General features: G+C 40.3%; 4 protein-coding genes across 6 annotated transcripts in view; 3 read left to right on the top strand and 1 right to left on the bottom strand.

Moving 5' to 3' along the window:
• The first annotated feature begins 789 nt into the window (after window positions 1-789).
• On the top strand, window positions 790-5,497 carry LOC139645148 (twinfilin-2-like). Of its 2 annotated transcripts, none has more exons than XM_071520775.1 (9): window positions 790-814; window positions 1,658-1,735; window positions 1,870-2,048; window positions 2,801-2,896; window positions 3,012-3,143; window positions 3,831-3,956; window positions 4,149-4,299; window positions 5,010-5,131; window positions 5,330-5,497. In XM_071520775.1, exons 1-9 carry the CDS (start codon window positions 790-792, stop codon window positions 5,495-5,497), a joined length of 1,077 nt encoding a protein of 358 aa, XP_071376876.1. The 2 variants fall into 2 exon arrangements, with proteins under 2 accessions (XP_071376876.1, XP_071376875.1); XM_071520774.1 differs by having other exon boundaries at window positions 3,012-3,116.
• Window positions 5,498-10,956: 5,459 nt separating this feature from the next.
• Window positions 10,957-13,711, top strand: LOC139645106 (cytokine-inducible SH2-containing protein-like). 2 transcript variants are annotated; one of them, XM_071520716.1, is made up of 3 exons: window positions 10,957-11,254; window positions 12,006-12,238; window positions 12,656-13,711. In XM_071520716.1, the coding sequence occupies exons 2-3, from the start codon at window positions 12,100-12,102 to the stop codon at window positions 13,165-13,167; spliced, it is 651 nt and encodes a 216-aa protein (XP_071376817.1). In that variant the 5' UTR covers window positions 10,957-11,254; window positions 12,006-12,099; the 3' UTR covers window positions 13,168-13,711. The 2 variants fall into 2 exon arrangements, with proteins under 2 accessions (XP_071376817.1, XP_071376818.1); XM_071520717.1 differs by having other exon boundaries at window positions 12,061-12,238.
• A 2,027-nt stretch (window positions 13,712-15,738) lies between these two features.
• Window positions 15,739-19,378, top strand: LOC139645117 (transforming protein RhoA). The gene is made up of 5 exons (XM_071520733.1): window positions 15,739-15,849; window positions 16,802-16,959; window positions 17,722-17,842; window positions 18,421-18,551; window positions 18,639-19,378. The coding sequence occupies exons 2-5, from the start codon at window positions 16,804-16,806 to the stop codon at window positions 18,810-18,812; spliced, it is 582 nt and encodes a 193-aa protein (XP_071376834.1). The 5' UTR covers window positions 15,739-15,849; window positions 16,802-16,803; the 3' UTR covers window positions 18,813-19,378.
• A 169-nt stretch (window positions 19,379-19,547) lies between these two features.
• Window positions 19,548-24,981, bottom strand: part of LOC139645116 (transmembrane protein 43) — a 5,974-nt gene continuing 540 nt past the window's right edge. Inside the window, exons 2-12 of the mRNA XM_071520731.1 lie at window positions 24,152-24,298; window positions 23,447-23,581; window positions 23,230-23,324; window positions 23,084-23,133; window positions 22,864-22,933; window positions 22,331-22,401; window positions 22,115-22,242; window positions 21,926-22,000; window positions 21,056-21,157; window positions 20,800-20,917; window positions 19,548-20,707 (exon numbers count right to left, since the gene is read on the bottom strand). Coding sequence (XP_071376832.1) covers window positions 20,505-20,707; window positions 20,800-20,917; window positions 21,056-21,157; window positions 21,926-22,000; window positions 22,115-22,242; window positions 22,331-22,401; window positions 22,864-22,933; window positions 23,084-23,133; window positions 23,230-23,324; window positions 23,447-23,581; window positions 24,152-24,298 — 1,194 coding nt within the window. The 3' untranslated portion in view covers window positions 19,548-20,504. The remainder of the gene's footprint in view (window positions 20,708-20,799; window positions 20,918-21,055; window positions 21,158-21,925; window positions 22,001-22,114; window positions 22,243-22,330; window positions 22,402-22,863; window positions 22,934-23,083; window positions 23,134-23,229; window positions 23,325-23,446; window positions 23,582-24,151; window positions 24,299-24,981) is intronic.

Below are 24,981 nucleotides of genomic sequence, written 5' to 3' on the forward strand. Positions count from 1 at the left end.
TTTTGCATCTTGCCTTAAGAAACCTCTCATCCTCAACTTTTGATAGTGTCCCTTCTTTACTATCCCTCCATATATAATACACTAAAGCTTCATTCTGTCATAACAGGTACCTTGTTTTGGCTTTTACATTAAAATTTAAAGGTAACCTTGTAGATATGATCTGTGAGTCAAAACGCACATCCGTACTAACCACAAATACTTTAAATCCCCCATTCTGATCCAAGAAGTGACGCTGAAATGTAGCGGTCAGATTCTGGCTGGGTATCACATTTCTGTGACCAGGTGGCTGGAATTTGAGATCATGCAGTTGTGTCTGCGTGAGCTGATAAGGCACACTATGTGAATGAGTGATAAAATATCTTTACAGGTGGCACACTGGCAGCATCTAAAAAAACACTGTCAGTGGCATGAGCGGTGGATTTCTCCAAAGTCCATTTTGTCCCTTGGCACCGTGTGTCCCAAGTGTGACTTTGGGGAGGCTCCCCCACCAAGACCTTTAAGGTTGTGGTCACTGATACGCAAAGAATTTTAGATCAGTGGTTAGGGTGGCATATCCACTGACAGGCACGTTATTACTCATCAGCCACAGTTCCGCAGATCGCATTTCAAGTGTTAGGAATCTCCCAACTCACCCTTGAGGCGTTTATGTCACTGGCGCGCGTGGGTCCATCTGTCTGCCGTCAGTGGAGAGGTAACCTACCTGCTGGGCAATAAGACCGAGGACACGCAGATCTGGACGGTCCTTCTTGCATGAGAGGATTTTGAAGCGGTGAAACTGACTGCCAAAAGATGTCCCACCAAACTGGAATACATGGTAAATTGCTTTTAAGGAATCTGGGAAACTTTTCTTATGGCATGGAAAAGCAGGTGTTCTTGGTATTTTAGTTTAGTTGTCTAAAAAATTTGGTAGCTTTTTTTTTTCTTTTTTTTTTTAGCTGTGCCACTGTGAGTAATACATCCTCACAATGTTGTTGATAATTCTCTGATGTTTCATCCTGAGGTCATCACTTGACTATTTGGTGGAACATCACTGACTTGATATAACTGCTGTGAGATTTAGTGTAATTAACTGTAGACTGTAAAGGCAACACATCGATTGAATTGTAACAGTGTTAATTGATTCACAGTTAAAATGTCTGTCTTCAGTGTTATTATATATATGTATTTAGCACCTATAGGTTTTTATTGATAGTTTAAGAGCAATATGTGTGTGTGTTATGGCATTTGCGTAATTGGAGTATAGGGGGAAGGGTTGGCGGAAGCAAACCTCTCTCACCTTTCTCACCTGCTCTTACATCATTTATGAGACGACTGTGTTTGGTAACCATGGTGAGCGAGAAGGAGGGAGTACAATAAAATAAACTCTGTCTAGAGGATTCTTCAAATGTGGTTTTCGGTACCAATCTACAATTCATTTTTTTTTAAATAGGGAAAGAATAGCCTTCTTTACCCCTCAAACTCACAAAGTCTCTGCAGTTATTGTGTGTACATGTCCCCTGTCTGTGCCACAGTAGGTGATACCGTGACTATCTGGCAGTGGATCAAATTTTCTCCCTGGAGTGGAGTCTCAAGTTCTTACTTACCCAACTCTGTCTCTCTTGGTATCAACCCCCCGTCCTCAGTTTTGACTTGTCTGCCTTATATCTGGTTACTTTAGCAACATCTGAGCTGAAAGAGTTTCTGGCCAGGGCGAGGGGAGGGACCATCAGAATAATGAAGATTGTCATCAGAAATGGTAAGCATGGGTTTGTTTCTTTGTATAATAGCCCACGCCTGGTAAAAAAGGGTTTGATATACTGTATGTTTGTCCTCAGTTGACATGCTCTTAATCCTGAGATGAGTTTAGTGATGCAAGTTTTTCACCTGCAGAGGAGTTGGTGCTGGGTTCATACAGAGAGCCGGCTCAGAGCTGGGACAAGGATTATGACCACTTCCTGCTTCCTCTGCTCATCGCTCAGGAGCCTTGCTACATCCTCTACCGCCTCGACTCCCAGAATGCACACGGCTACGAGTGGATCTTCATTGCTTGGTCACCTGACCAATCACCAGTATGTGGACTATAGCAGTATAGTCACTCACATTCAAGAGCTGAGAATTCACATTTCATCGCCCTTCTCAGCCACAGTCTCACCTTCAGTCAATCATTCAAAGCACTACCAACCAGGATTATTATTGTAAACTAAAACGGAGACGAAAACTAGGTGGTAAAAAACATTGTCGTAAACTGAAATAAAAAATAAAACGAGGCCCTGTGAAAAAACAAAAACTGAACTTAAACTACACATTAAATGTATTAATCTACTTGTAAAACCAACCAAATTAAAATATAAGTGAAATGTTTTTAGTTTTCATCTTTTTGTTTGTGTGCAGGGTAAAAAGAGAGAAAGAAAGAAAGAAAGAAAGAAAGAAAGAAAGAAAGAGAATGTATTTTGGTCAAAGAATTTGGGGTTATTTTTACTGAACACTAATTGAAAAACACATGAAGAAAAAATGCAAGAATTTATGATTGTTTATATTACACAATAGCTATTGCAAGTATATGCAAAATACCTGTTCTGAACTTCTAACATTATATCTTTTAAAAACACCAAAACTAGAACTTAAACCAAAAAGGAAAACTAAACACACAAAACAAAAACAAAACAAAAAAAATAATTTTAAAAAGTAAACTAAACTAAAACTACCAAATCCACACTGAAAACTAACTAAAACTAGACTGAAATTGAAATAAAAATCCAAACAGAAAAAAAATACAAACTATTAAAAAAATCACAAACTATAATACCCCTGCTCCCCCCAGGTGAGGCAGAAGATGGTGTACGCAGCGACCCGTGCCACACTGAAGAAAGAGTTTGGAGGAGGTCACATCAAAGACGAAATGTTCGGCACAGTAGAGGTTAGTAAAATCTTTCTACAATAGTATGACAGTAAAATGACACTTAAATGACTCTCATAATCTTGGTGTGTGTGTGTGTGTGTGTGTGTGTGTGTGTGTGTGTGTGTGTGTGCAGGACGACCTGTGCTTCCAGGGCTACCTGCGGCACATGTCCTCCTGCTCCTCCCCTGCTCCGCTCACAGCAGCCGAACAGGAATTACAACGAATTAAAGTCACAGAGGTAAGAGGCAGCGAGTCTAAATGTGGTGTCAACTGCACACTTTTGTGATGTGGATGTAATTAATCTATATGTGTTTCTCCTTTTTTCCATTCAGGATAAAGTTGTATGGGTACGTTGATTCCCTTCCTATTGAGATTTTGGGTGTGTGTGTGTGGGGGGGGGGTGTTGGGGAGAGAGAGAGAGAGAGATATTAAAACAAATGTAATCTATTATGTCCACAGGATGAACGTAGACGAATTGGTACTCCAACAGCACGAGCGAAGGTGGGTTAAGTCCTGTGCCTAGACATCTATTGCAAATGGTTCTCAACGTGGGGTCCGGGGACCACCAGGGGTCCTTGAGGGGGTTGTAGGGGGTCCGCAGCAAACTGATGAATTGTTAAACTGAACCATTATTTAATTTACAAGAAGTTAAACCAATTAGAGAATGTAGAAGACTATTTTTATCATAGTTTCACTGTTATCTCTCTGCCTACAATACAGACAGTCATGGGATTCTGGACAAAATTGTATCTGACAATAAAAATATTCTCAGATTTGGGTCTGAGAGACAAAATCTCATCAAATTGGGGTCCATGGCCCTAATGCGGACTAAATTAGGGGCCCTTGAAATAGGATATGAAAAAGGTTGAGAATCACTGATCTATTGGACTCAAACCACTTGTATATCATTTTTTTCCCTCATTTTGGCGTCTCTGTTTTGTCGACCCTGCAGGTGACGATGGAGTTTGGCTTAGACAAAAGGGCGCAGACTCTTCAGGGTCTTGCATTCCCTTTACAAGAGGAGGCCAAACGAGCTCTGCAGCAACTCAAGCAGAAACGTATCAACTATATACAACTGGTGAGCACTGCCTTCATTGATATTAACTAGTTAAACTAATCCACTGTCTAATCAAGATGCACTGTGCGTCAATGTATTTCTTTACAATCCCTAACATGAAATGCAGGAATATGGACTGCACTTTTTCTGCATTTTCTGCACATTCTGCATTTCCTGGGCCCAGTACAAAGCTCATTTCTGTGTGTGTTGCAGAGGTTGGATGTAGAGAGAGAGACTATTGAGCTAGTCCACACCAACCCTACAGAGACCCATGAGCTTCCCTACAGGATTCCCACCGACACACCCAGATACCACTTCTTCATCTTCAAACATTCCCACCAGGGCCAGCTGCAGGAGGCGCTGGGTCAGTAGCTACACCATCTCAGTGTGGGTGTGGGTGCAGTGTCAGTTTTAAGTTTAGTGTCGGTGGGTGTTAGTCTGTACAGTACAGTGCTGTAAACTGCTGTAGAGGCAGGGTGGTTCTGGGATGGCAGAAATTACTGCCTAATTCTATAAAAAATCTTCTATTGAATTTTACCCTCCAATCCCTCCAATACCCTGTATCCAATCCAGGGTATTAGCAAATGTCACCTGCTTTATATCAATCATGGAAGCGCAAGCCTTCTGTACACGGACAAGTACAATCATCTGATAAACCCACATACAGCATTTAAAAAAAATATATAAATCACTAACAGTTAATACGGAAGAGCATTAGCCACGTGAAAAATGTATTTGAGTTCTGAGATTAATCTCAGAATACTTAAAATAGTCCGAATTTAGTCCATTTAAAATCAGAATTCTGAAATTCCGAGAACAAAGTCAGAATTTATTCTCAGATTTCTGAGATTAATCTCAGAACTCAAATATGTGGTTCAAGTTAATGATATAATAAACTTATGTTAAGCACAAAAGAAGCCTATTTCAGATAACTTCATTTGTTATAATATCTGCTTTTGTGTGTCTTGTTCTGGTGGTTTTATGTCTCTCTATTGTGTCACCGCATTGAATTTCGCTATGTGAGATAATAGAGTTTATCTAATCTAATCTCTGATGACTGCTTGACTCTTTTAGTGTTCATATATTCCATGCCTGGGTACACCTGCAGTATCAAGGAGCGGATGTTATATTCCAGCTGTAAGAACAGGCTACTGGATGAAGTGGAGAGAGACTACCAGCTGGAGGTCACCAAAAAGGTGCAGATCAACAAAAACATCAAACACACACAGACCTTGTAATCTGTAAAGTCACTGCAGAGCTAAACAGTAAACAAGATGTTGACCAAAAATGTTCTAGTTTATAGTTCAAATGTCATCCTATTGAACTGAGTAGGTAGTAATCTGTGTGCATGTGCATGTTCATGTGTGAATGTATTATTTTGTGTGTGTGTGTAGATGGAGATAGACAGTGGAGATGGCCTGACAGAAGACTTTCTATACGAGGAGGTGCACCCCATGGAGCACACCCTAAAGCAGGCCTTTGCCAAGCCGCGCGGACCGGGAGGGAAGAGGGGCAACAAACGGCTCATCAAGGGTGCAGGGGAGAACGGGGAAGAAAGTTAGACAGAAACACACAAATACACAAGCAAACCAGCAGCGTATCTATGAATTGACTTGTTCTGTGACTGCTTAGCATCTAGCCATTTCTTCTTCTCTTCTACTTGTGGATGTATGAGGACATACATTTCATGCTGAACTTAAAAAAAAACACAAAAAAAACAATCCACCATAAAGCAGAAGTCATGTATATTTTCCTGTGGTGTTGGAAAGTTTAGTCTAAGTTTCTGAACATGAACACTGCTAGTGATAGTGATACCAAAGACTCTGATCTGTGATTTGAGTGTCATCAAAAGACACTTTAGGAGCTGCTCCGTCAACAATGAATAAGAGTTTACATTGTAGATGCTTTGACACTAACTAGAGTAAATTACTGAGGTGATTTACTGGCATTTTTTTTTGGTTCATGGCTGTTAATTATACTATAAAATCAAGTTTCAGTGTGAATGTACAAGAAAACATTCTGAAGACGTGATAAATCGGCAATAGTTTGAGGTAGATGGACAATTTTGCATATAATTATGTAAAGCAATAAATCTTCAGTATACTTTGCTTTTTATAAGGACTATTATGTTAACCTTGATTTTTTTCCATTTGCCAATTACTATCCAAGTTGAAGGCAATATTGCCCATCTATATTGCCTCTAAGTATTGCCCATCTGTCATCAACTGAAGAGCTCATCATTTTTCCTTTCAGTGATGCTGAGCCAGAAGGCATCTCTGATTCTAGCGCAGATTAGGATTTTAGCTCTCTGGTCTTAGTTCTGGGAACAAATCGACTCACTTTTACTGATCATTTCACCTACAGTATATTGATTGAACTATCTAAGATCATTGGGGAATGGCTATGAAAGTTCTGTCTTAGGGTGGATTCTCCTTTATATTGCCTACTTATAGGCCGAGCTGTGCCCATGGTTCACTCTGTACCACATGTACGCTCACTCACAGCTCTTATACAGTTGTCTTAGCCTTCTTAGTCACCCAATCAAGGCTTGACTACATTCATCTGAAGGCTGTTGTTTTACATGGTCCTAGAATAAAATATTTTTTTCTTTATGTCCTCGCATTTGCATTCATGGCTCTGTGTGTGTGTGTGTGTGTGTTCGTGCTCTTGATCATTTTTTCATTCTGAACTGTTGGAGAGCTTTGACTTTATAGTCACGCAGGCCAGCATGGGATCAAGGCTCAACAGTAGAGGTCAATTTCTGTGTGACAGTTTTCCCGGAAAGCGCTCTACTGGGAAGCAGTCAGCTGCGCATTATGTTGCATTCAAATGTTATGGGAAAGATACTAGATACGAACTTCCTTCTTGAAAATAATGTTCACGACAGCTTTCAGGTGGTCAGTACTACTTGGGATCTGTGGGTTTGGCAATGAGTTAGTGAGTTCTGATGTCAAAAACAAGACAAATATCTGCAGTTCAGTACAAGGAATGGTATATGCTTTTAATTTCAAAATAAAACGACCAAAATGAACGATTTGCACCACATAAGTCACATAAGTGAGAATGATTAAGTGGGTAGATACAATGAATGAATGCATGTTGCCTTTGCGATATTTTGTTTGCTGTAAAACACAAACCAAATAGTAGGTTACTCACTGACTGGATAGGCTATGTGTTGTTAAAGTATGAAGAGGCTGAGAATAATTATCATGAGAAACCAAAGTCTACAGAAAACCTCAAACATGGCGTTTGACGGCGGTTCGACGGTTATTCCCATTTGACCCGAATGCAACATTAAATACGTTACTGCTCGCCAGACCAGCAGCTGCGTCAAGACAGCCAGAGATAGCCAGAATAATACCGGAATCAAGGCTATTTTGCCTTCAAAATAAAAGCTTTAAATTTGTCACTGTAAAAAACAATAAATAAGTCGGTAACGCTTTATTTTACAACCCGATATTTATGGTGTAACTAGTTTGTAATTATGGGGTACTAATTATGGGTTCATGCGCTGGGAAAAGGCCATTGTAAAGTGCTACCCATGTTTCTATTAACTACATGGGTTGATGCACTGGTTGTTCTGGAAAAAGAAATTCTACGCCTGAAAAGCTGAATTGAAGATTAATAACTTTTCTTTTTATTTTTCTAAAGTATCCCCTCAGATGTGATAGTAGGTAGTAGTAATTGGTAATACTAATATAGTAGTAGTAGGTAGGCTAGTAGTAAGATTAGAGTGAGCTAACTTGTGACTTAAAACAGAGAAAGTGCAATCGGAATTAGCAATTAAATAGATGTTTTCCACATAAAAAATACGTATCTTAATACAAATTCCAAATATTCAGTTATGTGTTTTTTAATCATGTATAAACCATATACAAAGCGAGACATCTCTGTCATCAAAGTTTACTGTGGCCTGAGCTTCATCTGATGAGTCATAATGCAGCTGGACAGAATGCAGCAGAGTTCATAGAATTTAGAATGTCAGAGTCATAAAGGAGCGATTGACTTGAAGACAAACACAGACTCACAGTTTCATCTCTGATCGGTGTTCACCTGCAAATTGAGACAGAAAACTCACGTTGCATTTGTTTGGAGAAACATCAACAATATCTGCCTTTTAAACCATGGAGCGTGATTTCCATCTTGGTAAGCCACATGTATTTATAATTTTATTATTTAAGAGAAAAAGATTAGTACAGAGGATTTTGCTGAGCAGACAAACAAGAGACAGACAGTCAGGATAGACTAGTTGTTTGTGTTGAAGGATTTAGGCTACATTTGTGTCCAGTTCTTCCTTTGTATGATTTACATTGTAAATCCACAGTTAGATTTGTTGTTGAAACAAAACTATGACGAAAAGGCATAAAATGAAGGTTCGTAAGCGAACCTGAGGAAGCAGCAAGCGAAATGCGTTGTTCTCTCCTTAAGCCTATTTTTGCAAATGTTATAAGAAAAATAAAGACGTGAGTAAACTGGCAACAAAGTCTAACAGTGTGTGGTTGGATAATTCCTTAATATGGACTATGATCAAGATTATTTAATTATTAAGATGTTGCCATTGCATTTCTTTCAGCATCCATGCAAATGGTCGCTCAACTCAATGCGCTTAATGACGATCGCCATGAAAACATCAACTGCATGTTTGCGAAAGTCCTGAATAAGGAGCAATACCTTTATGCTGAAGCCTCTAGTTTCTCTGGAGGTCCTGCTGAGCTCGACTGTGACCTTTCACCTCAGTCTGCTGTTGGTCTCGGCTCCAAACCTGCTTGTGGATTTGAGAGCCTCAATATATGGGAACCAATAGCCAGCACAGCTTCATCAGCATACAAACTTCTCTTGGATATGGACAAATGAGACCTTCCTCCCACAGAGAAAGAGTCTCCTTTCATGACCGAGGACACAGCATTAGGAAATGCTGGAGCATCCATCTACCCAGCTCAGCATGTCGAGGCTCAGTCCAACCTACTCCACCTTGCTGAGACTCCATCCCATGAGGCTCAAATGACTGCTGACTTCAAAATCATTGAGAGATTGAGGCTGCTTCATCACGCCCCCTTTGGTTTTGACGATGACTACCACCTGGAGACAGTTGGAAAGAGATACCTCTATGCTCCCACAGGTGACACATCTGGATTTGTGGCTGACTGCTGCTCACCCTGTGGATCCACTCTGGGCTGCCTGGATGAGTGGGAGCCACTGTTCAAATCCCACTGTGAGTTGGAGAAGAAGGGATTTGGTGAGGAGCTCCTCTACGCTTCATCACATCTCTCTAGATTTGTAGTTGACTGCTCCCCACAATATGGGCTGACTCTGGACCAGCTTGACAAATGGGAACCGACCACTGATTCTCACCTGATGCAGTTCCTCTCAGTCCTCCTGGAGGAAGAGGAACTTGGTGAAAAGCACATGGCTCCAGCCATCCAGGTTGAGGTCAAAGCTCCACCAAGCCTTGTGGTTGAAACTGTAAAGGACATCAAGGATCTGTCCTGTCTGACCCTGGAAAAGACACTTTCACCTGTCCAGCTGGTCGAACCTACAGGACCTCAGAGTTTCGAAAGCCTGTCGACAACACCAAAGAAGAAGAAGCGTGGCTTCTTTTCTTGGCTATCCCGCATATTCCGGAGGAAGAACAAGGAATCTGCTGACAACATGGCTGCAACAGCAGAGACGCTGCTCCAACAGACCTGCCAGACAGAAGCAGATGAGCCAAAGCCCTGCTTGACTGCCCTCTCACCTGCAGTCCACTTCTGAACTCCTGTCATCTTCCTATCCACTTAACAGGATTGAACAACTGAATCATTTCATTTGAATACATTTATTTGCACACTACTGTTACAGTGTCTTTGCATATTTCTTCAAAACACACCTTTATTCCTGCAGTTATGGGTAACCTGTAGCCTAAAGCAGTGAAAATATATGTTGGCCATTAACATTTTCTATACCTCTATTACTAACAATATAATCAATATTTATTCTAAATGTGGCTGTTTTTTCACTTTGAGTCTTTTAATATACCACTTCTTCCTGTAACTCTAGGGTACAAGGTTGCCCCAGAGTAAATACAGTATTGGAAAGTCACATACGTCTGGTAATCGATGTTAGGACAGGAGGACCCTAGACCAGCTGTTTGGTCACATTTCTGCCACAATATAGCATACACAAAAAAATATGGAACTTCAACACAGTAACAGACTTAATTGAACATACAAGAGCTTTATTGAATGTAATAGCTATACAGCATGTTGAGATGAAATATGTCAATTTTATATTATAAAATGTAAAATAAAAACCTTCATAATCCTTTTATAAAACAAATTAGGCTCTAAATACTTACTCCATAACTACAGGGAACAAGCACCGATAACATTTGTTTAGTTCCCCCTAATTACGTTATTGTACCCTGTAGGCCTAATTATTTTTTTTAAGTATGCAGTGATTACAAAAACAGTTGCACCATAACTACCTTACAAATCTTTCATAATTACAGAATTGTTACCCGTTAATTCCCGGACTTATAGTTTTGTTACCCTGTCCCTACAGCATTGTTATTTTATTAGTACCCCATACTTACAAACTAGTTACACCGTAATTAGCGGGCTGTAAAATAAAGCGTTACCAAGGTTTTTGATTACAGCAGGTGATTTCATAGATTAGTTCCTCCTCTCTGGTTAATGCTGGTGCCAATTAAAAAAGCCCCCTGTCTTTGGTCGGAATGAAAACCTGCAGACTATTGGCCTTCCATGGCACATGATTTCCCATCCCTACTATGCCTGTAAATTGGATACTAGGCGTCATTGTATTGCGTTGTGTCAAAGGTTTTATTTTGAAAATTCGGACCGAAAGTGTTGCGTTGTGACTCTGGCGGGCTTGACGCCGCTCAGCCGCCGGGTGGGAGCGGCGCGCAACTCCACGAAACCTGCTGGACAATAACAGCCTCTGTCACTACGGGCGGTGAAACACAAAACCTTTCTTGGAAATAGATTCCTAGAACTTCCGTCAGTCACAAACTGAAGCTAGACAAGAGGCGTTTTCTCCCTGTGCTCCTGGTTTAGCCTACAGAATAAAGACCAGCGTCTCTGGATCTCAATCTCACATTTTTACCAACCTTTAACAGGCTGGCAGACTACATTTAAAATGACTGGTGACATACAGAGTGATGTTTTTTCTCTGTTTTGGCATAATTAGGTTACAAGGAATGTTTTCGATTTTTTTTCGCCATAGATTGTGGTATTTTGTTAATTACTGTAAAAATGGATTATTCTCTGGGAATGAACTATTTTTAAACTGGTCGCAAGCCTTATGATTTTGTTTGATCAAAGGTGAGTCTATGTCAGCTATAGTCCAAATGAATGATGGAAATCTTTGTTAATCTATGGTTTCAAAAGCTGTTTAATTTTGTTTCTATTTCATTTTGTCATGTAGATTTTTTTATAATAAACTAAAAGAAACTTTGAATGTTAATGTAGACTAATGCAATTATAATTAGTTCTTTTAAGGCCATACAACGCTATGTGCCTTAGGCTTTTATTGACCTAATTAGTAATTTATGTTTATTCATTAGCCTAATACTTGCTGAGTTTGTTTTCATAATGAAGTCTATGCAGCATAACTGTCTGTTATACTGTTTTCATTAGATCTTACAATCTATCTTAAACTCATGTTCTTTGATGTCATGGTAATGTGGCTGTTGGCCCTTAGCAAATCGGGCAATGAAACGGTTTTACATTTAAGCAATAATGGCGATGCTGTATCTTAATTAAATTGTGCAACTAAATAGAAACCCAACATTTTATTGTTCGGTTTAATTTCCTAGTTGGCTAGACTATCAAGGCTAATGTTTACAATTTAAAAAGAACAGACAAGTAGCCTAATCTTAAAGCCTATTATTTTTTTGGGGAACAGGCTCCACAGAATATCTGTGTTGTACAAACATCTTGTTTAATACACCATGCACGTCAACGAATGAGAAACACCTTTAATAATTCACAAACAAGGATATCTGTTTGAAATTGCTGCCCTCTGTGGGGGAATCAACAAACAGTTAAAGCATGAGTGACTGGTTATTGTCAGGTGGAGCTGAAGTCATTTGGTATATTTCTGTCTGAACCTGCTCCTCCAACATCAGACCTGTGTTGCTGGGCTGATCTCTGGGCTGTGGTCAGAGATGGTTGCCCGGGCGATGACCATGTCTCATCACAAGGAAAAAAGGGGCTCATGCTGCTCACACCCTTCCTCTCCACCCTGGGACCCTACAGAGGACCTCTGCTGCATCACCACTACCTTCCAGTATCTACAGGCCTCAGGTACTCCAACAGCTTTACATCTGTTGGCATTACATTTCACTTCTTTTTGTACAAATATGACATCTGGTTATTTGTATGTATTGCGTCCAACTAGTATAAACCTTACATATTCCATTTGGTGGACACATTTATCCAGTGGATAACCAGGAGTGTTGGTATTGAGGGAGAAATGAGAAATACATTCATGTGCCTCCAAACTGGGGATGATGGAGTTGGGTGGGGTGATACTGTACTAAGTCAGAGGCATGGGGGTGGGGGCCCAGATTTCCTAGCAGCGCCCCTGGTAGGAATCAAACCTAGCGCTGGCAGTAATAGCACCATCCATATTAATTGAATTGTAACTAAATTCACCTAAACTGCAGTAATGTAAACATTTGGACATGGATCAGTAACTAGTACGCCTCTCTCTGACTGCAGGCTGGTACTGGGGGCCCATCTCAGCCAGCGAGGCTCGGGACGCTCTCCTGAAAAAATCTGAAGGGACATTCCTGGTGCGCGACAGCAGCCACCCTCAGTACATGCTGACCCTGTCGGTGAAGACCCGCTGCGGTCCTACCAATGTCCGCATAGAGTACAGCAGGGGCTGCTTTTGGCTGGACTCCAGCTCCCCCGGCCTGCCTCACCTGCAGTCCTTCCCCGACGTCCTCAGCCTGATCCAGCACTACACCGGGTCAGGCCACACTCCGCAGGGCCAGGCGGCCGATGAGGACAACGTTCAACCCAAAGCGAAGTCTGACCCCGCCCAGCCCGCAGCCAAGGACAGTGGAGTGCTTCTAAAGCTGATGCAGCCTTTGCAGAGACCGCAGGCCTTCCCCTCTTTACAGCACCTCACACGCCTCACCATCAACACACACACTAACTGCCCGGACCAGCTGCCACTGCCGAGGCCTCTGCTGCGCTACCTGCAGGACTACCCTTTCCAGATATGAGGGTCTCCCGGCACACCTGCTCCACAGGCAGAACACGGCTCAGGGTCAGACCTTATGACCGTATACTGTGAATCTGGGATGGTTGTTTCTGACTGCAGCCAACACAGAATGGCACCGAAGCAAAATATTGTTATTACTAAAGTCTTGTGTGATCTAAATCTCAATGTTTCTTCACTGCTCATGGATGGCCTCAGTCTTACTACAGTCCTGCTGTCACCTTCCAACATAACTGCTGAAATGTTGTTTTTTTAAGTTTTTATATGTCTAGTTCAGTTATTATAAATTAATGCAATTAATTTGCAAAACACAGATATACAGTATGCTCTTCAGTTTTCAGGGGGTTTTTTTTACCGCCATGTACCACCAGTAGGATGAGAGAGTAGTGTGGGTTTTTGTGTGTTGTTAGACCAGTGGATCCCAATTCTTTTTCCTCAGGACACCCCTAACTGATAAAAGTCCAATAAGACAGTGAAAACAGTAGTTGCTGTTTCCTTTGTTATTCTACTAGAGATAACATTAAAACTAATGAGGGTTTTTGTCTTGAGTTCTCTGTGTTTCTCAGTAATTCCTTTTCCTCGAACGCTCTGCACTCCCCAGTCGGACCTCGGGTTGGAAACCACTGTTGAACAGAGCAATGTTTACTCCATCTTCATGAAACTCAGTGAACTTGACGCACTGTGGTTAAGCCAACAGTGAAGTTATATAACACTTGACACCTCTGGGCACCATTATCTGTAGGTCATCACATAAATCCTACTTTTGTTACAGAAGAGCTTTTTAGAACAATTTCACGTCATCCATGCTTGTTCATTGTTCGGCGCAAAGTTCACCAGAGTTTGGTGCCTGGGGGACGCTGAGTTCACATTCCTGCAGGGTGTCAATGTAATGACTGTCTCCTGCTATTCATGTGTCTGTGTTTTGTTGGACATGTGTAAAGCAAATTATAACAACATTAAGACTAACAACGTTTGAGTCTACACTGATAAGACTTAAGTTACTGACATTATGACAGAATTAGGTCAGGCTGGGACTAAATGACATGGAGAGTGGGGGGCTGGCAAATCGTTTTTATAGCAAAAGATAAAAGATAGGATCGTATACATTGACGACTTTGAACAAGTGAAAAATGTTCTCCCAAGATATCTGTCATTTAAAAAACTGGCACATTGACACACCCTCTTACAAAATTGTCAGCATGAAAGTAAAAGGCTGTTGGTAGAGGAATGTTGCTACTTTAAGACCCAGGTTTACAAAATGTTATCATCCATATTTCTAGGATACTACGAAATGAACCTCAGAAATATAGTTTTTCACTGTTTAATCACTGGCCACTTGAAAATACACATGAACATGAACTATTACTATTAGCAGTGATACACAGCTTTGTGTATTTCTATGGAAACATGCCCGAGTTGGTTTCCATGAAGTGGATCTGAGCAGCGCTGAGAAAGCCTCTTATCAGGATTAGAGTAAGAGCCACGGTTATTAATACAACAGAGGACAGAGTGTTCTCTCTCTCTCTCTCTCTCATCAATCTCTGAAATTTTCTAATTATTCTTAAATCCATATATCCATATATATCCGTATATGTGGTATGTATAATGACCAATCAGTAAAATAGAAAAAAAAAGTAATCAACAACAAAACAAGTATCACAGATATATAATCATATACATTATTTTGCAAATGATATCTTCCTTCACAACCCAACCTGCTCCTACAAACTGTGTAACTTCTGCAGCTTTTACACATTTCCTTAAAAGGGAAGGACAATCCAATCAGTATATGAATCTGATAGGAATGTGATAAAAGTATAGTGGGAGACCATGGAGTAAGTGTATCTGCATCTCTGCCATGCCCTTTATTGTGCAAGGCACAGCAAAGTCCATACAACAAGATAAGCTTGTGCAAAAACACTATAAAAACATTACATCAGTTTTGAGCAAAAGTACAGATGCATATACAGTAACTTGTAAATGCATGGTGTAAGTTGTAATTAAATACACTGTAGCTTGAATAGAGTAAATACTTTGGGAATCCATTGACAGTGTATCATAGACTGTCCAAAGTATTGTAGATATCTCCTTTGTTACACTTGGCTACAATAGAATATTGATAATATTTTCCGCTAGTCTCAAACAACAAAGTAAGTTGAGAAGAGGACAGACAGAGCTCACCACCCAACTGCTACAAAATGTCCCTGTATGGTAAATTAGTCTACTCTATCAGCCCTTTAATAGCCATCATTTACCAATCATCATGTTGTGGCTCTTTTTTATTCAAAATACCTATCTGGATGGTAAAATCATAAAGGTTTCTGGTAAATGTAAGTAATTCAAAAAGCTATTGTGGCCAGTGGATAGAAAGTAAGCATCCTGCCCAGGCCATAACCCCATCTGGTACCTGCAGTCAACATCTTCCACCACGTCCGAGAGAACAAAATTAACAGTAAGCAGTTGTAACTGATGTTATCGTTATCAATACTACTATAAATAATAATAATCCAGTGTTGTAGGGCCTTATTATCCACTCCCCACGTCCACCCCATCCCACCCCCACCCCCTCACTTCCCCATGAAAATCCAACAGCAGCCAGTAGCGCAGTAAGAGAGCAACGACGGAGGCCAGCAAAGCATTAACGTTACTTGGAAATCATTTGGGAAGCTTTTAAACTAATCACCAGGTGAGCATGTTGTCTCTGTAAACAAAGGGTGTCATGTCACTGTGTGTTATCACCCATAGTATTATCATATATTTTAGTTAACTCAGATTTTCTCCGATATTCTGCTTACGCTAGCTAGCTAGCTAACGGACCAAGAAAGTCTCATTCACTTCCGTTTTGCTGAGCTAACTCTGGCTAACTAGCTAGCTTTAGCTGTTTTGTCGTCTGGCTCAATCTATTTGCTGGAATAAGCGGGTTTAGCTGACTAGTTAGGAAAGCTAATTGGGCAATAACTAATCAAATAAATTGCTGTGCTCTCAGGTGAATAGTGTTTGTAAATACAACATATTTACCCTACACCACTATTGTGTAATATTATAACGAATTTAATTGAGTGCACTAGCCATAACGTTACATCCGGCTAACGCTATAGCTAACGTTAGTTAGCTAAGTCTTTTGTAAACAGAACCACCTCCTAGGTAAAATCTATGTTCTCGGCATTCTCGGCTAAAGCTTGTTAGCAGTTATCATTGCTTTAGCGTTTTAATTTTTGGCTAAGTGCTGTTAATGCTGTTACGGTGATCTCGATTAATCGTAGAATTGAAATATTTGGCATTATAACCAAGCTTGCTACTGGGTGGGTCAGAAAGGCACTGACTGGAACGGAAATGTATGATCATGGAAGAAGGTTCCCAGTCTGAAGGAGATTTAGGCTATTAACGTTGTTATGCCTTCATATACAGGTCTTACTTGTACAGATTTTATAGTGGATGGACTAACTGAAGGCAGTGCTCCATCCAGGCAGCACTGCAGTCATAGTGTTTATGTTGCCACAGAAAACTAGCTAGCCTCTGGGGGGTCATTGGGGTAGTGACATTTAGTTATGTCAGAATACAATAACATTGCCCTCCACGTTGTTGTAGTTGATTTTCTGTCATAACCTGTCCCATTTTATATCTCTTTATGTCTGTAGCTATGGCAGCGATTAGAAAAAAGCTGGTCATAGTGGGAGATGGAGCCTGTGGGAAGACCTGCCTACTCATTGTGTTCAGTAAGGACCAGTTTCCAGAGGTCTACGTCCCCACGGTCTTTGAAAACTACGTTGCTGACATTGAGGTTGATAGCAAACAGGTATGAAATATTTTTTAATTAATTTTTGTCTCAAATGTCAGGATGATCTTTATTTAACTTGGCATCATGTGAGCACTACAGCAGATATTATGTTTTGTCTGTTCCCTCTTCCTTTCACAAACAAGGTGATATTTAAAAAAAAAAAAAAAAAAAGATCATTAGCATCAAAGAATGTCACACATGCCACCAATAATGATGATAGTGTTGCCAAAATATGTAGAAATATTTATGTGATGTATTGATGTGTTGAGTGTCACAAAAAAAAGCTTACTTACCTTGAGGACTTAAGCTGGCAAAAGGATTTTTGAGGAGTATCTTTGAGTGTCTTAACATGCAACAGCTTATATCAAAATTCAGTTCTTACTTTGGATAAACTGTGAAATTGTTAATGTTCATATCCTGATCACCAATATCATGGTCTTCGTGCAACTGAATATTCTGAGTATTACTATGGAAACTGAGGTTGGGTAGACAGTGGAAGCCAAGACTAAACAGGATAAAACGCCTCAGTGTCTTGGCTAATATAGGTAAATCTCAGGTATCGTTTTCTGTGAAATAGCTAATCCAGGTAATTGTAAATCAAATCAGGTTTTGACATGCGTCAAATCAAAACTGCAATACTTGAGTAATACTGAATAATAACAGGATGTCGGAGTGTAGGCACTCATTGCTTCTGTATCATTGTGACTTTATAGGCCAGACGCACTGTAAACATGGTTTGGCTTCACGTGCTGACTGATAATCTGTGAACTCTTGTGGCAGGTTGAGCTGGCTCTTTGGGATACAGCAGGTCAAGAGGACTATGACAGACTGCGCCCGCTCTCTTATCCAGATACTGATGTCATTCTCATGTGCTTCTCCATTGACAGCCCTGACAGTCTTGGTAAGCAAACATAGAGTTCTGTTTATGTGAGGTTTGGAGTACCTTTTCTTTAAAGGTACTTCAATTTTATTTGTGTGTCTACTAAGGTTTTGTGGAACAGACGGTTCATAGAATCCAAAGGAAACATCTTTCATATTTTGTTTCAATAAGATGGTTGTCTGGCAAAATAACTTACCAGAATATCCAAGAAACAGACAGGTAAATTGAAGATTTAATAATAGTTCCTGATAATTTTAAGTAAGAAACCAAAACCAAACACAGTAGGTGAATAGGTGTGTCTGTTGGACATAGCACAGCACAGGTACCCTTCTTCTGGTGATCGTATCCCACCATGTGCCTCCATCCACTAACCCCTGTACATCACAAGTACACACATGTACTAAGGCCTTAATCCTGAGAAGAATGTGTGAGGAATCAATACAAAGAGCTTCATCTAAAAGCCATTTTTCTGTCTGGGATAAAACATTTCCTGCTCACATTCATTCATCAAGTCCAGATCACCACATCTTATAAAACGCAATTACCCTGCAACTCTCTATCTGCTGTGACTGATAATTGCCTGTCCTCCCCTTGTTTAGAGAACATCCCAGAGAAGTGGACTCCAGAGGTCAAACACTTCTGCCCTAACGTTCCCATTATTCTAGTGGGAAATAAAAAGGACCTGCGCAATGACGAGCACACCCGCAGGGAGCTTGCCAAAATGAAGCAGGTAAAATTTGCTAAACGCGCACACACATATATAGTGTTCTAGTGATAAATACATGTTTCCTAAAACATCCCTTGACTTTTTCTGTAGGAACCTGTGAAACCAGAGGAGGGACGTGACATGGCAAACAGGATCAGTGCCTTTGGATACATGGAGTGCTCTGCAAAAACAAAGGATGGCGTGAGGGAAGTTTTTGAGATGGCTACCAGGGCCGCACTACAGGCCCGGCGGGGAAAGAAGAGCAGTAAATGTCTCCTACTGTAAATGGAGGCACGAGGACTGCTTCCTGCAGGGGGGGAAAGAGAAAGGAATATTAGGTCAAACCTACCCCCAAACACACCCTCACAAAAGACTGTTCTCCCCAGTTTTTACTAAAGGTGTAATGCTTTTACTTTTCTGTCTTAAGCAAAGTAGTCAGGTTTTGTCAGTATTCAATTTTGAGGTTATGAAAATGCTTTTTTTGTACTTTAACATGAGTAAATCTGCCATAATGAAACCTTTATCAACATGTACTATGTAATCAAAGAGGTCAGCCAGGGGACCTATTGTGTCATACCTGCCAACTACAGTAAGTGCTTAAGCCCTGCCTGCTGATCTGAGGAATGTTTCCACAGCCAACTAGGGCGAGGTACCTATACACTGTGACCCATAGTCCTTTAATTATTTCAAGAAACAGTTGCGCACATGAAGTCAAAAATTGTTTGTGTGCTTCATATAGAGATCCTCTGTGCATTATGATCACATGCACAACATGAGAAGACTGGAAACTCATTTTGTTAAAACACAAATGGAAACTTAGTGTTTTTGTGTAATAAATTACTTTGTAAGAATCTTGAGATAATGTGCATCACTTGTATCATGAGGATTGAATGACCTTTGACCCAGTGAATAATATCCCTGCTTGGATGCAAGAGAAAATTCTGTTTACAGTTTAAGGAGGGCAGAGGAAACCTGTATCTCTCAGAAAGATGAAGCAAAAGTAAGGTTGGTCTTCTCCCGTTACACACAAAACATATAAGTATTTTATTTCAATATAAGATGCATACAAACTGATACAACAAAATTGCAAAGATCCCCAGTTTTTCTTTGGTGTTTGGCAATATTGGGCCTTATTTATCAAGAAAAATGAAAAAGCACTGTGACATCTATCAAAGTCTTGGATATTGGAATTGTGTGAATTTTACTTGAAGGAATATATGACCTCAAGTTATTCAAGCTTTAGCCTTTAAACATATTGGGATGGGCAATTTTACTTGAATATTACCAAGTTTTAGATCATTGGGACATTTATAATGTAAACTCACCATGTTCTCGCAAGTGTTGCTGATATGGAGTAAGTACAGGACATTAAGATTTATCATGATGAAAATATTACATAAGGACAGGAGAATAGTGAGTTATATTTACCAATTACAATTTAGGCTACAGTAATCTTATGTTACTCATAAACAGCCTGTCAAGTGAGTAAACAGGTGTAGCACAGAGGGATGAAATGGCCATGTGAAAGGCCACCGACCTAACATTTTACATTTTTAAAAGCAACAACAAAAAGCTTCCACACAAGGATGATACAAGCAGATTGTGCTTGTATCAGGAGGTGATACAAGCACAATCTAACCCTAACCGAAGTATGATTGCATTTTGTATATTAACAGATTGATAAATTAGGCCCATTGTACAAAAATATTTTCAATGTTCAAATGGATTTACCATCTTAAACACTTTGTTGGATACTAATTTTTGCTATTATTGCACCTGTTACAGACAAAACACATTACTATAGAATGTCTCTTCAAGTTCTACTCAAGTTGTCATGTATGGAAACCATTGTGGAAAGACACAATAGTCATACACATGATGGATGGGCAAGGCAAGGCGGTGACACACTAGAAATTGCTTGTGAGACAAACTGGCACCGAGCAGCCGATGACATTCGAATGCTCATGAGGTCAGACGTCACTGGTGCTTCTTGGCCGGGACACGTGAGCGGGCGATAAGCACCGGGAGCAGAGCCACTACTCCCAGAGCCGCTGCCACCAAGGGCCGGTAAAACAGCCAACCCACCGCAATGGTGAGGAGGGAGAGAGAGCAGGAGACACACAAGGCGAAGAGTTTCAGCCCCAAGGAAACAAGCTCTCTGAGAATCGGCACCCAATCCACTGTCAGGGACAAAACAGTGAGGAATATGAATGTCTAATAAATCAGATGCAGGAATGAATGAAATCCTTGTATGATAGTAGTGAGTGTTTACCCAGTGTGTGGATAATGCGTATGGTCAAACTTATGCCAAGGAACATGAGCGCCCAGCCTGCAGCCCGAAGTCCCCATGTCTTCATGGTGTTGTACTGGTGTTCCTTTTCAAAAACCTCCTACAGACAAAAATATAACTGCATCAACTACCAGAACCAAGGACCACCTGGAAAATCAGGGCTGTAAATACTTTCATAGGTATGGATATTCTAATATATACTTCTTTTTGCCCCAGACAAACAAATTATGTGTCCAACCTGTGCAGAGAGTTCCTGCAGGTAGAGGATCTCCAGAGTGTCTCCTGACTTGGTTTTAAAGGGCATCAAGTTCTCGCCCCTCTGCATGGCCACCACACTGACCTGAAACACAGCAATGGGTTCACCAGCAAGCATAGGTGGGGACTCGAGTCACAGTTTTAATTGTTCGAGACTTGACTTGATGCATGAAGAGAATACTTGAGACTTGACTTGGGTTCTGGTGACTTGGGACTTGACTTTGACTTGTACTTTGATGATTTGAAAAGGTTTGTAAAGTCTTGGCCAAAGATCTTGTGTTAATTGAAAGTGATGAGATTTGTTTTAACTGAATTTAAATTCTGTTTTCTGAATTTATTGAAGTTGAAACTGATTATAGAAATCAAACTCATGATGCTCTTACCTCGTTTTTATCCTTTGAAAACCATATTGCATTGAAAAGTCCTAGATATTTAGTTTTCTTTAAGATATTAAATTGATACTGGACTCTTGATTTGTTCTCACTTGACTTGGTAATCTACATTTAGACTTGGGACTTGACTTGAGACTTGTGCCTCAAGACTTGAGACTCCAGCAAAGTTGACTTGGTCACACCTCTGCCAGCAACTGAAGAGGAAGACCACAATTTAAGACGAAGCAGTATGGAGACTACTACTTAAAGTATTTCTAAAAATGTTACTATTATTAAAAGACTAACTTTAGACTGAATTACAATTTGTTCATTTCTGTGTAATTCACTGTAATGGATGTGAACAGTTATATATAACAATATACCATATGAGCAAGGACTAGCTGAAAGTGCAGTGATTGGCTAAAGTCGGTGATCAAAAACAGATTGTCATGAGCAACAAGAATATTAGCCAAGACACTCACCGTTTCGGGCGGGCCAGGGTAAGAGCCTTCCCCACTGAGTCCAGCAAAGGAGAAGCTCACACGCACATCCCCCACCTGACGAATAACAGCAAACAAATAACAACTGAACTTACTGTGCTCACCAATACGGAATACAAAACACAGCAGAGGCCAATCTGTATCTGCGAGTGTCTCCGTCGCGACTCTCACCTCTGGTCTGCGTGGGTACTGAGTGTGATAGAAATAGTCGCCATCAATGGTGAGAAAAGTGTCGAAGTCAGAGGCAGGGAAACCTCTCAGGCTCAGTGTCTGGAAGTCATTAATCTGCTCCACCAGTCCTGTCGTTAACACAAACCAGGGTGACACGGCTGTATGAAAGAAACAGGGATGTGGTGTGTTTCTGTCACAGTTTGTTTGGATAAATACCTTTAGACAGAAGGAAAGGCCCGACTCGGACTTCAGGAGCCACGACTGTCACACTCTCAACCGCCATGGCGCTAAGTGGGTACAAAGATATCATTCAAAATGGATTAGTGCTGAAACAATTGTTTGATTATTTGATTGGTCGATCAACAGAAAATTAATTGATTATAATTTTGATAAATCGATTAATCGGTTTAGTAATTTATCAAGTAAAAGATTTGCTTTTCTCCATTTCATATCATTATAAAATTAATACTTTGGGGATTTTTGGGCTGCTGGTCAGACAAGTAAGCAATTTTAAGAATCACTTTGTGCGCTGGTAATTTGTGATGGGCATTTTCCATTATTTTTGACATTTTATAGACTAGATGATTAATCGATTAATAAAAAATTTAAAAAATAGAGTAATCGACAATGAAAATAATCATTAGTTGCAGCCCTAAGCACAACTCAATCAATTCACTTGCAAATGTATTATATAGAATAGAATAGAATAGAATAGAATAGAATAGAATAATCTGAAAGTATTTGAGTACCTTGGGTTGATGTGACCAATTTCCTTATCAAAATTCCTACTGTTGATCAACTCTGATTTCCATTCTGTATCTAAGGAAAGGAAAGGGAATTATACTGCCTCACACTGCACATCCAACCAATACATACAGCTTCAATTAATTGTATTGTATTGTATTGTATTGTATTGTATTGTATTATCACCAAAGTCTAACAAGGCACAGTCTTGATAAAACAACTCACTGTATGTGTACGTCGTCTCAGTTTTGGTCTCCCCATCCTCTTGGTAGTCCCTGAAATTATTAAAATAGTAAAAAAAAATGTAATAATGATCTGTATGTCAGCCAAAAGTTTTACACCCGACCCCACCCTGATAGTAAACGACTCACTTGCTCTCCTGGTACTCCACCCACTGATACATCTCCACCTGTCTCTTCAGCTTCACTGCCTGCACCACCACTTTGTAGTTGGGGTCATGCAGGGGCTACACAGACAAACATCAGACAAAGGAAATACCCGTAAAGAATGATTGAATGAAGAAACGATGGATGTATGAATATAGGGAGCGGTTTGACACAACAGAGCTGAAGTCTTGTAAGAGCCTACCGATGAGGTGCGTAACCGGGCGGACAGGTGGACCAAGTGGTTGTCGTTCTGGTGGTCGAGGCCGGAGGAAGGGAGCAAGGACACGACCTGAGAAAGACCTTCATCCAGGGAAGATGCTGTCTGCAGCGCCCGTCCCTGAGCAGAACGACAGCTACAGTGAGTAGGGCTGGGCGATATGGACCAAAAATCATATCTCGGTATTTTTAGGCTGAATGGCGATACACAATATATATCTCTGTATTTTCTACGAAGTGGGCTAAATGTTCAGTTGTAATTAGGGCTGGGTGATATGGGCAAAATCAAATATCACAATATTTTTGACCAAATACCTCGATATCAATATTGCGACAATATTGTAGGGATGACTATTGGTGCTTTCACAAAATATTTACACAATGAGATTTTTGATAAATAATCATCAGTAATGTGGATATAATGACTAAGTGGGTAAAGGCAAATAATAGAACAGCTAGAACAGTCTGGTAAGTTCAGAAAATGACATCACTTTACTGTAATGCAGCCTTTAAAACCAGGAAAAGACACTTATGCAATATCACGATATTACGATATCCAAAATCTAAGACGATATCTAGTCTCATATCACGATATCGATATAATATCGATATATTGCCCAGCCCTAACAGTGAGCACGCACTACATCAGCCAAGTCTGTGGTTATATATGCACCATGTAAGAGTTTCCTACCTCGTTGCTGAAGAGAACGTAAAATGAGAGGAAGAACAGTGCGACACCAACAACGGTTCCCCCGGCAGTGTCGCTTAAACGCTCCAGGAATCCAGGATTGGGCCGGCTAGATACTCGCTTGTGTTGGTTGTGGTCCGTCTCTGAAAACTAAGAGAAACATGCAAAAACAGTTGAGTACGGTTAGTGCACAATGCTTTCAAGTTCAACAGGATCTGACTGTCAACAATAACCACAACTCATGCATTTCAAAGCAAACTGTGACAGTGAAAACAACGGATGGCTTTACTGACTGTAACCGTAACGTTCAATGAATTCTTCCCTCTGAATTTCTAGCTGTTGTGGACTGTGGGTTAAGATTTGCCTGAGATAAAGGTTCAGTTAAAAACGTTTTCTAGTTGAAGCCCAAAGACATTTTCAGTTAATTTGATAAGCTCTGGGATAGGGTGGTGATGCTTACAATTAAAAAAGTAAACCAAGTAATAACCTACAGTTAATCTGTTTTCATTTTGTCATTATTTATTTGTTCAATCAAGCAAATATACTATTTTCTCCTCATATACAGGTGTACAGACACCCCCCCACACCCAATTTTATATATCTTTTTGTCACATTTTTTTTCAGCGCCTCCACTGGCTTCAGGAGTACAAATGTTGTATCACATCAAGACTAAAACAACATAAAGATTCAACAAAAGGTGTAACTCGTGTAAGAAAGCCTTCTGGGGCCATTTAAAGTTATGGAGATGAGTGATGTTGAAGAACCTTTTCCCCCCAAATAGGCAAAACCTGCTGTCAGTGAGCGACACACCAACACTATTTAACTTTTACAGA

This window comes from Centroberyx affinis, unplaced genomic scaffold, assembly GCF_046629955.1.
Source record: "Centroberyx affinis isolate AG114_WGS23_722 - 3 ecotype Tasmania unplaced genomic scaffold, CSIRO-AGI_Caff_v1 ptg000824l_1, whole genome shotgun sequence".
Classification (NCBI taxonomy): domain Eukaryota; kingdom Metazoa; phylum Chordata; class Actinopteri; order Beryciformes; family Berycidae; genus Centroberyx; species Centroberyx affinis.